General features: G+C 43.8%; 1 protein-coding gene across 4 annotated transcripts in view; it reads left to right on the top strand.

Moving 5' to 3' along the window:
- Positions 1-420: 420 nt before the first annotated feature.
- Positions 421-16176, top strand: part of LOC109895502 (protein BEAN1-like) — a 54221-nt gene continuing 38465 nt past the window's right edge. The window contains exons 1-3 of one of the 4 annotated variants that reach the window (XM_031830732.1): positions 421-902; positions 2232-2306; positions 3505-3633. In XM_031830732.1, the coding sequence (XP_031686592.1) occupies positions 875-902; positions 2232-2306; positions 3505-3633 (232 nt within the window). In that variant the 5' untranslated portion in view covers positions 421-874. The remainder of the gene's footprint in view (positions 903-2231; positions 2307-3504; positions 3634-16176) is intronic. The other 3 variants (XM_031830733.1, XM_020489216.2, XM_031830734.1) reach the window with 3 other exon arrangements.

The raw sequence follows: 16176 nt of genomic DNA, 5'->3' as shown, positions 1-16176 counted from the left end.
TTAATAACGTAAAAATGTCCATTATAGTCAATGAAAATTCTTGAATTGGAATTTCCCAATTTGATTAAAATGAAATGGTGTTTGACTCCAATCTCCTCTTATTCAGTATCCTCCTATGTAGTAATACATTAATAAACAGTGAATAAAGTGGATAACAGTCGAAATGTGTGGATGTCAGAAGACAGTTTACACCATAATAGCCTTCGTCTGCTTGCGAAAACGGGTAGATTTTTTTTTTTTTTTTTTTTACAAATACTGTAAACTTAACATTAAAACAGACCATTTTGGTGCTCTTACATCCTGGGACGTTCATATTGTATTTCCCCGTTTGTCTGCGATATGGTAACCATCCATCTGCCCTTATGTCATTTGTAAACAAACTACAGTGCTGGCACATGACTGCCGCTGGCCGCTTGTCATCTAAATTAAATATGGCATTATAATACTGTGTGTTGGATAACTGAGCGCTGCAAACGACCTACCACGTTCGCAGCCATGGTGGGACATAGAAGATGCTTCTTGCTGCAGTGTTTGATTTTGACGGATTTTGAAAGCATTTGGTTTACATGCTCGATGGTTACACCAGGGATATTAGAAAAACTCTATTATTATCTAGTATCTACTGTGCTAACGGAAGTTTAATGAGTGATATACTTGCTATTTTGTCTCGGGTCGACAGCGCGCGTGTTTGAGTTGGAATTTGGACCAGGGTAGGTGTTCTGGTGGTTTTCGCACCAGATATAACGTGGCACCGTAAGATATCGTAACCCCTTTTAACCACGATGTTTTCTTCGAATTAAACTAGTAATATTTCTGCTGGCATTTGGGTAGGTAGGCTATCCGAAATCGAAGGACAAGAAAACACCTGCAACACATGGGGATATTTTTATACCGGTTGGTGGGTACGTACTACATCACTCTTTCCTCTGGTCCGATAAACTGTTGAATTTTGGGTTATAGCCCTGTGATCTGCGTAGACTATTCCAGGTTGAGCAGTCGAGCTTTTTTTTTGTTATGTTGTGTTGTGGGTACACCTTTAAAGATGTTTTCACCATTGAGATCATGGCATCCATGCACCATGCTTGGGCTTTCATAGAATGTTCCCCAAAAAATAATTGAAGTCATTAATATTTTCTCATTATTACGTTATGAGTTTCGTTTTTGTCCAAGGAAGGCCATGAATTGATGACTGACCCAAAATAGGCCAAATTGGGCTGTCACATAGGGCTAGCCCAAGATTGATGAGTACAGTGTATACAGGCACCTAGTGCTATGCACCTACCCCTGAGGAGTATGTAGAATGTAGCTAGAAAGCATTGCATTTATCTTCCAAACATCCCCAGAATCTATATGGCATAGTACATAGAGACAGAGCTCTGTGTGGAACTATACTTGTCCCATTTAAAGGGACTAGATGTCCATGTCCATGTTACTGTACAGCAAGACAGCCAGTTTAGAGGCCCATCTGGTTTCATATAAAATCCAAGTATCTATCCTAGTGCTCTATTAGTAGCTGTAGAGGATGATGCCAACCCACTGACTATGTTACATAATGTTCATGAGAAGTTATTACAATTTCATTGATTGTCCTCATTCCCATCCTCCTTTTTGGGCTCTTTTTCTACATATTGATCTGGGTATCCAGAAACTGTCCGATCCCGGGTTGGTAACACCAACTAATCAACTCAATTTCTGCCTTTTGATAAATACAAAAAAAAGACGGAGCTCACAGAGCAAAATGAATGAATAAATAACCATCGATTTTTCTGCGGGGGAGGGGGGGGGGGTATAAAGTCTTATCTTGATCTTCACATTTTAGCTTGTCAATAATACGGTCACATCACCATGCAACTTGTGCTTTGATGTTGTGAGACAACTGGCGTTGACTGTCTGAATATCTGATCTGTAGTCAGCTCAGCTCATGACGGCTCATGACGGTAATGGTCATGGCAGCCTGTTGACCAAAGCCAATATGCAGATGTTATTACTGTCTGGCTCAGTCCCACAGTCTGCCTTGGACCTGAAATACCAAGCCAAGCCAGGTCCAATCTCTGCATTAGCCTCATTGGGCCTGGGCAGAAATGCCAAAGAGGTATGATGTGATGTTAGAGTCAGCCAAGAGGGAATAACACCTCAGTCACCGTAAAACAAAGTTGACACGACTACAAAATTAGATGAATGCTTCCTCTCTCTCTCTCTCTCTGTTTCACTCCTGCCCTGTACCTCTTCAGCTCTAGCACTGCACATCCCCCTTGTCTCTGGCACCTCAAACGCCATTGAAGTTGCCAAGAACTACTCCAAAGCCTGTGAGTTTTCTCTGTGTTTTTACATGATGTTCCAATGCTCAGTACTGTACTTAACCCTGGCTTCTTATACAAGGGGATGCACGGGTTATATCATACATGGATGTGGGTATATGAATGTCCAAGGCAGTCTGTCTAATGTATAATACAGGAGTCGTGGTCCGTGAACTAGAACCTAAGAGATTTTAGCAGCTGCCTGGAAGACGCAACGTTATGTAAGAGCACTATGCACCTTTGGTTAGCATGACATTAGATACTCCTCTTTTAAAACAGGACTTGAAACCTAATTCACAATGACAGGGGCTTTGTGATGGCAGGCAGTGCAGTCGTCCCTCATGCCGTGTGCACCGAGTAAACGTCTTCGTATGTGACTCACCTCATTTGAATATGAAAACACACGTGCACACAGCGCTCAAAGTAGTGACCCGCGTATAATACACTGCTCGATTCATTTACATATGGATATATTTTTTCCGAAACTAGAAAATGAAATCATTTCCACCGAGTTACAAATCCAGTCTCCGGACGCCTCAATGGGATACTTCGGGATTTTGGCAATGAGGCAATTTATCTACTTCCCCAGAGTCAGATGATCTTGTGGAGACCATTTTTTATGCCTCTGTCTCTAGAATGAAGAAAGTTAGAGGTCGTTTCGTGAGGCAGTGCTAACTGGCATTAGCGCAATGACTGGAAGTCAGTGGGTATCTGCTAGATGCCCATAGACTTCCAGTCATTGCACTAATTCTAGTTAGCAATTGCGCTAACTGCACACAGAGCAATAGAAATTGTATCCACGAGTTCATCTGACTCTGGGGAAGTAGATAGATTCATTGCCAAAATCCCAAAGTATCCCTTTAATATTGTATGTAGAGGGGTCCTGGGATTGATCGGAACACTCAGACCCTGTGGTCATGTACCAGAAAGACTAATGAACACAGGGCAGCGTGGGTGGCCCCTTGGCTGCACACCACACACAAATCTTCACAAGTACACACATGCATGTGCCTCAGGCTTTATAAACAACAGGGAGCCTGTCACTCACATCACTCTCCTCCCTCTCTCTCTCTCTCTCTCTCTCTCTCTCTCTCTCTCTCTCTCTCTCTCTCTCTCTCTCTCTCTCTCTCTCTCTCTCTCTCTCTCTCTCTCTCTCTGTCTCCTTCTCCCCCCTCTCAATCTCCCTCCCTTCTGCCTGCCCTTGCAGATGAGGACATCGCCCTTCTGTGCAGAAGAGAGAAGCTCAAGTTCGGCACCTGCCTCATTAACCGGCTGAAATGTTACTATAAGAAGGACTGTGGAAGGGAGTACATGTTGATGAAATTAATATGCTCAGGTAAGGGACACATCCTTGCATGTTTACTGCACATTTTTATGTTAATTGTCTTAATTGTTCTTGTCATGGTGTATACTAGACTGATTATCCACACAATATTTAAGCAATACGGCCTGAGGGGGTGTGGTATATGGCCAGTATACCACGGCTAAGGGCTGGATCCAGGCACTCCGCATCGCGTCATGCCGAAGACCAGCCCTAGTTGTTGTATATTGGCCATGTACCACAAACCCCTGAGGCGCCTTATTGCTATTATAAACTGGTTACCAACATAATTAGAACAGTAAAAATACATGTTTTGTCGTACCCGTGGCCAATCAGCATTCAGGGCTCGAACCACCCAGTTTGTAATATATGTATAATGACTAAGAACATGTAACTCTTCTTTTTAGAGAAACAATAATAACCATGGAAACATATGTCTGGGATGTGATTGAGAACATCTCTTTCTGTCTTTAGTTGATTAAATAGTGTAGTTGTAAGCTTCCTCTGGCACTCTTCAGCTCATCAATTTACCTGACAGGAATGCAGACCCCAGAGCCAATCCGCAGAGAACTGAACCACTTAAATAACGACCTAAGGTGTCTTAAATCTATGGTGACTTTCTAAAGTGGTAGCCGTTAGTGCTAGTAGTGTTGATTGACATAACTTCATTATATCACTGTACGTACAGCGTTATGGGAATAGACATGCCAGGCTGTCAAAATGACACCAAAAAATGTTCCTGCTTAAAAATAAACGGGTGAATAAATTGATATTGCAAACGCGGGTTGTCATCCATCCTCAAAATGTGATGTTCCAGTCGTAATACATGGCTTGGAGGCACAAACTGTCGGTGGAAAAAAAACAGTTACCTCCCTGCCTGGTTGATTTTTAATCAGGGTCTTTTTTTCTTCCTCATTGACACAAACATGGTTTGTACGTCAGTAGTGACCACGTGTTGCCTTATTGTGTTAAAAATGTGCCTCAGGGAAAGACTGTGCCATTTTGCCTTTTACATAACACCTCCATCTCTGATATATGATCTATTGGCTGCTAGGTAGCCTCGGTCCTTTATAAGTACCTTTCCAGTGAACAGCATGTCCCCTCGGCCACTAATGCAGCCTGACCTTTCACTAAACTGTTTGCAGAGAGAGAAAATTGTGCCCACAAACGGCTGCAGTCAGTCAGTGAAACCTCGGTGCGTCATGTGGTCCCTGGCACTCTTTAGAAGAGCTCTATAACAAGCCACAGAGGGCTCCTCTACCAGCCACAATATCTATCTCCTGACTGACTGTTGGGGAGGGCTGGGATCAGGGAGGACATTTGTACCCGTTAAAGCTGGCTCTTGTGGGATTTTATGGCATCCGTATTCTACATACATAACCATTGAAATCTGAATAAAGTCATGTCAAGATGAGAGGAAATGTTTCAACTCTTGCATGTTTAGACCGCACACAGACTGTTGTGTTGGTATCAATAAACTAAGCTGTAATGGGAGTTTTCCCAGTGATGAAGGGTGGCTAAACCTATACACTCTTGCTGGCTGCTCTGCCAATCATAGCTCCTCTCAAAGTAAAACTCACCAATACCAGCTCTCCCTCTAATCTATAATTCACAGCTCATCCCTCTCTCACCTGAAATGTCACCAGCCCCCTAGGCTGTGGAATGACTTTCGGTGGATGGACTCCCCGCTCTCGGCCAAGCTGTAAAAAAAAAATGAATAAGAGTAAAACAAATAGATAAAGAGAATGGAAAGGTAGGATCTTTTTAGGTTCCTCTATGGACATGCCACTATGCCCAACACAGTCCTTTATGTTGACACTGTAGCTGAAGACATTCTTTTATGTTTTGTTGGGGGGGGGGGGGGGGGAATCACCCCTCAACATGTGGCTGGCCAAGTGTGTTGCTACTATTTCACTACCTCAGTGTTAGGTGTAGAACCTCACTTTCCACAAACAGATCACTGAGAATGTCTTTGAGAAATGAATTTGCCATGTTAAAAATGTCTTTGTAATCTGAATGCCATGATAGCAGATATTATCTAAGCGATCTTTATTTCTTAATGCCTTTCCTTTTGAGGACCTGTAATATAATACAGATGTTAATATTACAATTTGATATACTTTTACATTTAAATACATTCAATGGATGAATCCTCTCATCTTGATAAAATATATGTGCATTAATGTAATAATGTATTCGTTCAGATATTACCTGCTTCATACTGTACGCCCAAGTGTACTATTTGCACTGTTTGCAGTGAATAGATAACCGCCAGCGTCCTGAATCTCCTGTTAACCTTCCATTAGTCACAGTGCAGATATCTGCTTCAGCTCTCAAATGGAGGCACTGGCTCTGTGCTCCCATGTCAAATCAAATAGTAGAGTGGTTTTCATGGATACAGCACTATCCTCTTCACTTTGGTCTTGTTTATTCTTTGTCATAGTAATTCACTTCCAAGAAATATCGTCACCCCATACTAGTGTGGCAGCGACACTGTATTACGTTGGTGTTTTGTTTCATCGTTCTGATTGAGAACGGGTCTTCAGTGAAGGACAGCTCGCTGAAGGGTAAAGGCTACAGATGGGACATCGGGGCTCTATCCTTGAGAAGGACACTTAGCCCAAATTGTTTGTCTAAATATCCAGCTGTAGAAGTGGATGATATGTAAATCTATCCACCTCCCGGTGGATCAGGGCATCTGCTGAGTGGGTAAATAAATAATGTAAAGAGCAGCAAGTGGCTGACTAATGCTGCCACTTTGTCATCATGCCCCTCTCCTGATTTGACCTTCTCCTCACCGCTGCCAATGCAGACCTAGGGACTGTGACGGTGGCTCTAGATCCCCTGGAGTGGTCCTGCTGTGGCCCTACTTACGCCCGCCCTGTTGGCTGTCTGTCAGAGTAGGGGCATACAGGAACAGACAGGCTGTACTCCCTCGACAGGATGCACTCCCCAGACCACATCCATCACCACTGTGTAATGTACCGTTCCTCAACATCCACAACAACCGGCGTTTCTCTACACCAGGAAAACACCAGATCTTGTCATCTGTGTTATCTGGTCTGTGTGTGCTGTCTTTTGTTTGTGTGTGAATAGCTGTTTGCAACTTGTACAATTTTGGAGATGTGGCGAACTGGGATGATGATTCTATGGGCGAGGGAAGGTTTTAACACAATCAGTTTGAGTTTGTTTGGAAATCCAATGCATGTAAATGTCAACGTACAACACCCAAACGTCAATGTGCAATCACACCAATCATATCCTACACTGTAATTACAATGGGTTTGCCCACAGTATGTAACGCTGTGTAAATATACATTTTAGCAACACCTATTATGAAGCCTTTTCACAGACAAAAGTTGAGGCATGTCGTCTTTCCAAAACCTATTTCGGTGACTTAATATTTTATAGGGAGATGGCCACTTCAGTTGTTCTCTCCTTAAACACTTAAACATCTGAACGTCAGAATGTATTCAATGATGTACAGTACACTGAGTGTACAAAATATTAAGAACACCTGCTCTTTCCATGACATAGACTGACCAGGTGAATCCAAGTGGAAGCTATGATCCCTTATTGATGTCACTTGTTAAATCCACTTCAAGCAGTGTAGATGAAGGGGAGGAGACGGGTTAAAGAAGGATTTTTAAGTATTAACACAGTTGAGACATGGATTGTGGTGTGCCATTCAGAGGGAGAATTGGAAAAAGAAAAAAATGGAAGTGACCTTGAACAGGTTATGGTAGTAGGAGCCAGGTGCACCGGTTTGTGTCAAGAACTGCAATGCTGCTGGGTTTTTCATGCTCAACAGTTTCACATGTGTATCAAGAATGAGGGGTTCCTAATATTTGGTATACTCAGTGTATTTCCTTTTTGTCTTTTCATCAATGAGCCAATCCTATTGCACCCTTTTGCATCTTAATGTGTATGATTGTTTACTCCCAGCAAATCATGTCATCAGAAAAAAGCACCTGTCAGTAAAAAAATGGGACCGGAATTTAAACGGTCTGTTCCAGTTCAGCGCACATGATCTACGAGTACAATGGTACCCATGATCCTTTGCTTATCCATCAGAAATTGGCGCATTTGCACATTTTTGTTGCATTTTCACTTGGTCCAAGTATGACCATCTAAATGCATATTAGGATATGTGAGATTTTAGAATATGGAGGCTGGGGATAAAATGCCAAGATGGTTCCGCTTCAGTTCCCTTGTCACAGTAGAAAGAAGAAACTATTAAAAGCGTTGCAGGTGGCCAGATAGTGGTGGCAGATGTCAGGTGAATTCTCCCTGTGCCTTTTGGAAGAAAAGCTTTGCAATTAGCGGTCAAGCTTTCTTAATAGCGTCTGATAATTGCAATGGCAAACTGCTACGGGGTGGAGTGATTGAGACAAGAGGAGGATGGAGACAATTGGTCCTTCGCGACTGCCTCCATTCACATGAATTGCTTTAGACATATTCCTTTAGTCTATCACTTTGTCTATGCCTTAGTCTATTGATCCCTCTGTTCGCCATTTACAGCAAATGGATCCATTAACTTCCAATATGTAAGACGTTTCGGTCGAAGCATGATGAGACATGATGAGGATGAATGTGTCTGTGAACACGATGCCTGGAAAATGGCTCCAGAACACTGTCGGCAGAAGGAACCATCAGGAAGGGTTATTGTGTTCTGGTCTTAACACCCCAAGCATCCGTTCCTCCACACGTTGCAAAAGCAATAGGATTTCTCAAAGCGGGAAATGTGCTTACACATGCCATACCCAGTTCACAGCTGTGGATACAATACGCAAAGGTCAGTAGTGCCCTGTGGCAAGCATGCTTCTCCCTATACCCAGCTGTACCCTAGGGCCCAGCTAATAAGTTACCCTTTGTATTGTGTCACCCTGTATGATTTAAGTTCCCCAAGGTCTCAGATGAAGGCCTGTAGTGTACAGTATGTTAGGTATGGACATCCGTCTCCCCCCCAGTTGAGAAGTCAGGACAGATACAGTAGGAGGGAGCAGGGGTTATTACATCAACTAGAAGCAGGGGTTATTGGAGAGGCTTTAACAAGATTAAGAGGCTGCACTGTGGCCTCATCCCGTGGTCTCAGTGTGCCAGCCGTGACAGTGAGAGTGGGATCAAAAGCAGCCAAATCCCGCTGAAATGGGCCCTGCTATTGGCCCTCCTCACCCACTAAACCTCAGAGGTCTAGGATAATGCCGGGCCGGGCCTCGTCACCTGGCTGTCTGTTTGTTTGGGAGGTGCAGCAGCCATGGCCCGCACATGCAGGTTTATCCCCGGTACTCCCCTAATCTGGGTCAAATGACATGGGGAGAGCTCTCCTTTAAATGGCCGCCCCTCCTCCCAAAGTGTCTAATTATCTTAGAGGGATAAAGTGCAGTGAAGTCATGGGCTGCTTGCTGTCCTTGACGGTGTTTTAGGACGGTGGGTAAAAGCTGACTCTACACACATACTTCAATAACAGTGCATTTAAATGATGCTGTAGTCCTAATCAAGAAGCCATGCTGAATCTAATGGACTGATGCAATGTTGAGTGTCGTATGACCTTGAGCACTGGCATTTCACTCTGTGAAAGCCTTTCAATGGGGCTTTGTGTACCTTGAGTAATCAACTGTTCTTCAGAGCTCACTTGAATCACATGGATAATCATGATAAGCAAAAACCTGTCCCCCGCCCCGCCCGCTCTGTCTCTAGCATGGCATCACAGTAAACCTGGTCCCCTGAGGAACTCTGTAGAAGTGTAGCTGGCTGGCCGCCACGGGCGATCCAAACTGGTTTGATCCAGAATGAGTGTAGCTCAATTATTCACTCACTCCCTTTCGGGGTTCGGTTGTCTTAATTTGTCTTTCCACGGATCCCCCTCAGAAGGATCTCCGTATGAAGTTTCCCCACCGGCTAGAGCCTCTGGCAGAGCCTGGATAAGGACAGGATGCCTGTGCTCTCAGACACCTCAAAGTCTAGGCCAATTATGGCGAAGCGGACATCACTTTTGACAGACTTATGCACTTTTCACCATTTCATATCTTCCTGACAGTACCCACAACAGCTTTGAGTGAAGCAGCTTCCTTTGCCTGAATCCACAGAGGCTGAATGATCCACAATATGAATGGAAATAAAGTCAGAGGCTAACCAAACTCAAGAGCACAGTGCATTTTCTTCTTCTTCTTCTTCTTCAATATCTCCTTGTTCTTGTAAAGCCAGGCCACGCTGTAGGGAGGCACAGCCAGTCAATGATTTGATCTCGTAATCTTCTATTGAATTAATAGAATCAAAAGGTATCAACTTTCATTCTGCAAGTTCCTCCCTGGTCACTGTGTTTTGGTGAGCCAGTACCTGCCACTGTTAGATAACCCACTTGTAATGATAACAATTTGTTCTGAATTGAAGTCTTCCATTTTATGATATGACCTAGCTCTTCCGCTACTTTGAGTTAGAATCATTTCCTGTAGCTGTTGTTTCATGCTGCCTGTCCTGTGCTGTTACTGTGGCAAGAGGGACAGACAGTCCCAGTCAGGTTTGGCCCTAGATTAGTATAGGAAATGACACATTCATACCTAACCCCATTAATCCTCTTTAGACTGATGGTGTCTGGACTTCTGGGATAGGAGCACTGTCATACTTCCACCTCAACGGGAGATAAACTAATCATATTTCATTTTCTTGTTTTCACCATGGCAGCCTCAAGGGAATTGGTCAGACCCTTTATTTTCCACACCGTTAGAATCTAGATTGGTGAATCATTGGCAAATCTACAGGGCTCTACTGTTTCCATTGCTCAGTGCTCAAAAAAAGTATTGTCTGTAAAGGGGGATTTTCCCCTTTTCAAACACCACTCTTTTGAAAAGTGTCCGGTCCAGTAGAAATGGGGTAGGGATTTTGAGTCATTTCAAACTGCTGCCAGGCAGATGAGCAAAAATATCTATTTTAGGATTCATCATGTATTTAATGTGAAATATGCAAAACCTAATTCCTCTGACTCTAATTCTGTTGCAGTGATGATGAATGATGGGATTGGGTTAATGGATCTAGAATAGTGAATCTATGGTGATGCCGCGACATCACACACATACGCACGCATGCACGCACAAAATACACAACAACAGCAACAACAAACCTCCTGGTAAATGAGTATGGTTGGATGTGGAAGAACACTGGTATAATAATGATTATCTGTGCCATCCCTTCTGTGGTGTATTAATAGGTGAGCCAAAATGCACAGAGACTTAAGCCTCTGTGATCCAGTTTGACCCAGATATTCATTCCCCCTCCACGGCTCTGTGACCCACATCCAATCATATCCAACTTCCCTTCATGTATAATATTGTGGCGGTGTTATGCTGTGAAGGAGGCTGTGATAGTAACACTGTCTGCTAAAAGGCATTGTGCCCAGATACAGTATTAGGTTGCATCTCTGAGACAGATACAGTTCATTTATTGCAACATACAGATGTTACTGTTTTGTATCACTTGTAATCTCAATGAACTGTCTCAATAGAATAAGCTAAATAGTTTGTGTGTCTTTGCAAAATAGGGGCCACTGCTATCTATCTCATTCATGCATATCAGTTGGGATCACAGGAGGCTGCTGAGGGGAGGACGTTATCAAACACATGGAAACCATGTGTTTAATGTGTTCAATACCATTCCATTGATTCCTTTCCAGCCATCCCTTCCAGCCATTCCTTTCCACCCATCCTACTCAATTAAGGTGCCACCGGGCTCCTGTGGTTGGGATATCGTAGTGATTGAAGGTGTGACAGGGCCGTTGTGGAAGAGACTGATGTCTATTGGGTTTTTTGCTGTTCTGTGGACTGCTTGCCCTCTTTTTACACCAGCCTCTGGGTTTTAGAATCAGATCTCTGATGATTTGTCTTACAGCCAGATGAACAGCCAAGACCATACAGTAGGCAGGAAATGGGTCACACCATGTATTGTGTAAAACATAAAGCACACTGTGGTTGGCTGTCTTTGTCACATTGAATCAAGGAGCTGACGATAAGAGAGCTGGGTACACGTGGGTTTGGTCCTCTTTCTTCATAGCTCTGTTTTTGTCTACTGTTCATTTGTCTGTGGGTCCTATTTGGTTGAATTTGTGTGTGAGCAAGAGAAATATTAGAGAGAGAGAGAGAGAGAGAGAAAATATGGGGGATAAAGAGATAGAGAGATGGGGAGGGAGAGAGATGAGGAAGAGAGTGTGAAGGAGGGGGAGAGGGAGAAAGAGAGAGAGAGAGCGTGGGGAGAGTGTGTGTTCTTAGTATTGGTCCCTGTGGAGCTGTTGCTCTGTGCAGTCACAGTGTGCCCTGGCCTGGTCAGCAGCTGTCGTGTCATCCAGACTCCAGCCTGATTCTGATGGCTGTGCTGCAGGATGACCTTGAGCCGCTGAATCAGTCTCATGCGAAATTGATTTGGGAGGGTTGCTGTGGAGATGGCTGCATGGATGACAGACTGCCCAGAAAACAGCAGTCCCATCCCAAGTCACAGTCAGGGAGCAACAGTGGCATCTCAGCCCTGTAGGCTCCTTTCAACACTGAATGTGAAAGGAGGGAACATCACTGCGACGATCAGATCCATTATAACCCATCCATCAACCAGCCAGCCAACAGAGTCTGTCTACCACAGGGTGTGAGAATGACTTCTTACCACCCACTAGTAACATGCAGGCAACGGGTGAAATTATAAGATATTATCACACACAGAAGCTGTTATATGGACCAGGCATGGCTTGGCTAGTATGTGTGGTATGTTCTTACTATAGTACGTATAAACAGGTGTAGTACAGATATAGTATCATCATTTGATCACTCTGTTGTGGCTGAGTATTTTCCTTCAAATTCAAAAAATATATATTCACAGAAAACCAGCAGTTCTCTTTCTTTCTCACTCACTCAAACGCACCAGACAGAATAAATGCCCTACTGCTGTAGGTCCTACTACTGCGACATTCAAATGTACTCAAAATGTATCTGAAATTCAATTCAATGCATCAACAACCGTAGTTTTATATATTCTGAACAAAAGTATAAACGCAACCATTACAAAGATTTTACTGAGTTACTGCTCATATGTGGAAATCAGTCAATTGAAATACATGTATATTCATTAGGACCTAATCTATGGATTTCACATGGCTGGGAATACAAATATGCATCTGTTGGTCGTGGATCAGAAAACCACTCAGTATCTGGTGTAACCAGAATCTTGTCCCATTCCTCTTCAATAGCTCCGTGAAGGGATCTAGAACATGCTCTCGTACACGTTGATCCAGAGCATCCCAAACATATATATATTTTTTATTTTTTTTACCTTTATTTAACCAGGTAGGCAAGTTGAGAACAAGTTCTCATTTACAATTGCGACCTGGCCAAGATAAAGCAAAGCAGTTCGACAGATACAACGACACAGAGTTACACATGGAGTAAAACAAACATACAGTCAATAATACAGTATAAACAAGTCTATATACAATGTGAGAAAATGAGGTGAGAAGGGAGGTAAAGGCAAAAAAGGCCATGGTGGCAAAGTAAATACAATATAGCAAGTAAAACACTGGAATGGTAGTTTTGCAATGGAAGAATGTGCAAGGTAGAAATAAAAAATAATGGGGTGCAAAGGAGTAAAATAAATTATTTAATTAAATACAGTTGGGAAAGAGGTAGTTGTTTGGGCTAAATTATAGGTGGGTTATGTACAGGTGCAGTAATCTGTGAGCTGCTCTGACAGTTGGTGCTTAAGGAGAGGGAGATAAGTGTTTCCAGTTTCAGAGATTTTTGTAGTTCGTTCCAGTCATTGGCAGCAGAGAACTGGAAGGAGAGGCGGCCAAAGAAAGAATCGGTTTTGGGGGTGACTAGAGAGATATACCTGCTGGAGCGTGTGCTACAGGTGGGAGATGCTATGGTGACCAGCAAGCTGAGATAAGGGGGGACTTTACCTAGCAGGGTCTTGTAGATGACATGGAGCCAGTGGGTTTGGCGACGAGTATGAAGCGAGGGCCAACCAACGAGAGCGTACAGGTCGCAATGGTGGGTAGTATATGGGGTTTGGTGACAAAACGGATTGCACTGTGATAGACTGCATCCAATTTGTTGAGTAGGGTATTGGAGGCTATTTTGTAAATGACATCGCCAAAGTCGAGGATTGGTAGGATGGTCAGTTTTACAAGGGTATGTTTGGCAGCATGAGTGAAGGATGCTTTGTTGCGAAATAGGAAGCCAATTCTAGATTTAACTTTGGATTGGAGATGTTTGATATGGGTCTGGAAGGAGAGTTTACAGTCTAACCAGACACCTAAGTATTTGTAGTTGTCCACGTATTCTAAGTCAGAGCCGTCCAGAGTAGTGATGTTGGACAGGCGGGTAGGTGCAGGTAGCGATCGGTTGAAGAGCATGCATTTAGTTTTACTTGTATTTAAGAGCAATTGGAGGCCACGGAAGGAGAGTTGTATGGCATTGAAGCTTGCCTGGAGGGTTGTTAACACAGTGTCCAAAGAAGGGCCAGAAGTATACAGAATGGTGTCGTCTGCGTAGAGGTGGATCAGAGACTCACCAGCAGCAAGAGCGACCTTATTGATGTATACAGAGAAGAGAGTCGGTCCAAGAATTGAACCCTGTGGCACCCCCATAGAGACTGTCAGAGGTCCGGACAGCAGACCCTCCGACCCTCCAGACATGCTCAATGGGTGACATGTCTGGTGAGTATGCAGGCCATGGAAGAACTGGGACATTTTCAGCTTCCAGGAATTGTGTACAGATCCTTGTGACATGAGGCTGTGCATTATCATGCTGAAACATGAGGGGATGGCGGCGGATGAATGGCACGACAATGGGCCTCAGGATCTCGTCAAGGTGTCTCTGTGCATTCAAATTGCCATCGATAAAATGTAATTATATTCGCTGTCCATAACTTACGCCTTCCCATACCATAACCCCACCGCCACCATAGGGCACTCTGTTTACAACGTTGACATAAGCAAACTGCTCACCCAAATTACACCGTACACGTGGTCTGCGGTTGCGAGGCCGGTTGGACGTACTGTCAAATTCTCTAAAATGACGTCGGAGGCGGCTAATTGTAGAGAAATTAACATTATATTCTCTGACAACATCTCTGGTGGACATTCCTACAGTCAGCATGCCAATTGTATGCTCCCTCAAAACTTCAGACATCTGTGGCATTATGTTGTGTGACAAAACTGCACATTTTAGAGTGGCCTTTTATTGACCCAGCACAAGGTGCACCTGTGTATTGAGCATGCTGTTTTATCAGGTTCTTGATATGCTACACCTGTCAGATGGATGGTAGAGACAACAATACATCACGCAAAGCAGCCACAACTGTCAGTAAGAGTGTTCATGATTGAGCCTTTGAATGAAGAGATAAGAGATAAACTGTCCAGTTTGAGTGTTTTTGCAGCTCGTTCCAGTCGCCAGCTGCAGCGAACTGAAAAGAGTAGCGACACAGGGATGTGTGTGCTTTGGGGACCTTTAACAGAATGTGACTGGCAGAACGGGTGTTGTATGTGGAGGATGAGGGCTGTATTAGGAATCTCAGATAGGGGGGAGTGAGACCTAAGAGTGTTTTTATAAATAAGCATCAACCAGTGGGTCTTGCAACGGGTATACAGAGATGACCAGTTTACAGAGGAGTATAGAGTGCAGTGATGTGTCCTATAAGGAGCATTGGTGGCAAATCTGTTGGCCAAATGGTAAAGAAAATCTAGCCGCTCGAGAGCACCCTTACCTGCCAATCTATAAATTATGTCTCCATAATCTAGCATGGGTAGGATGGTCATCTGAATCAGGGTTAGTTTGGCAGCTGGGGTGAAGGAGGGGCGATTACAATAGAGAGAACCAAGTCTAGATTTAACTTTAGCCTGCAGCTTTGATGTTTGCTGAGAGAAGGACAGTGTACCGTCTTGCCATACTCCCAAGTACTTGTATGAGGTGACTACCTGAAGCTCTAAACCCTCAGAGGTAGTAATCACACCGGTGGGGAGAGGGGCATTCTTCTTACCAAACCACATTATCTTTGTTTTGGAGGTGTTCAGAACAAGGTTAAGGGCAGAGAAAGGTTGTTGGACACTAAGAAAACTTTGTTGTAGAGCATTTAACACAAAATCCAGGGAGGGGCCAGCTGTGTATAAGACTGTATCATCTGCATATAAATGGATGAGAGAGTTTCCTACTGCCTGAGCTATGATGTTGATGCAAATTGAGAAGAGCACAGTGTGGAGGGTGTTATATATCCAGGAGTTTGGGAAGATGTATGGGATTCCACCTAGTAGAAAGAGTGATCCTATCAGACACACCCCAAACTGCTGTGTCAGCTCAGGTATCAGCAAACATCTCCAGTGTGAGCCTCAGCTCTAACAGGCTCCTGAATTCCTGCTTTCATGTGTCAAAGCCTGCAGTGCCTTGCTCATAAATTACCCATGAGCCCCTGTGTGAGTATCATACCCACCTCCTGGCTGCCTGGTCTGGCAGTAGGTGAGTGGTAGAGGAGCGAGAGGCTTCGTGTCAGGCCTGGGATCCGGACATCCTCCCTCACTCCACTGGT

Source organism: Oncorhynchus kisutch, linkage group LG8 (assembly GCF_002021735.2).
Source record: "Oncorhynchus kisutch isolate 150728-3 linkage group LG8, Okis_V2, whole genome shotgun sequence".
NCBI classification, from domain to species: Eukaryota; Metazoa; Chordata; class Actinopteri; order Salmoniformes; family Salmonidae; genus Oncorhynchus; species Oncorhynchus kisutch.
The sequence above is the reverse complement of the archived record's forward strand: the minus strand, read 5'-3'. Positions and strand labels throughout refer to the sequence as shown.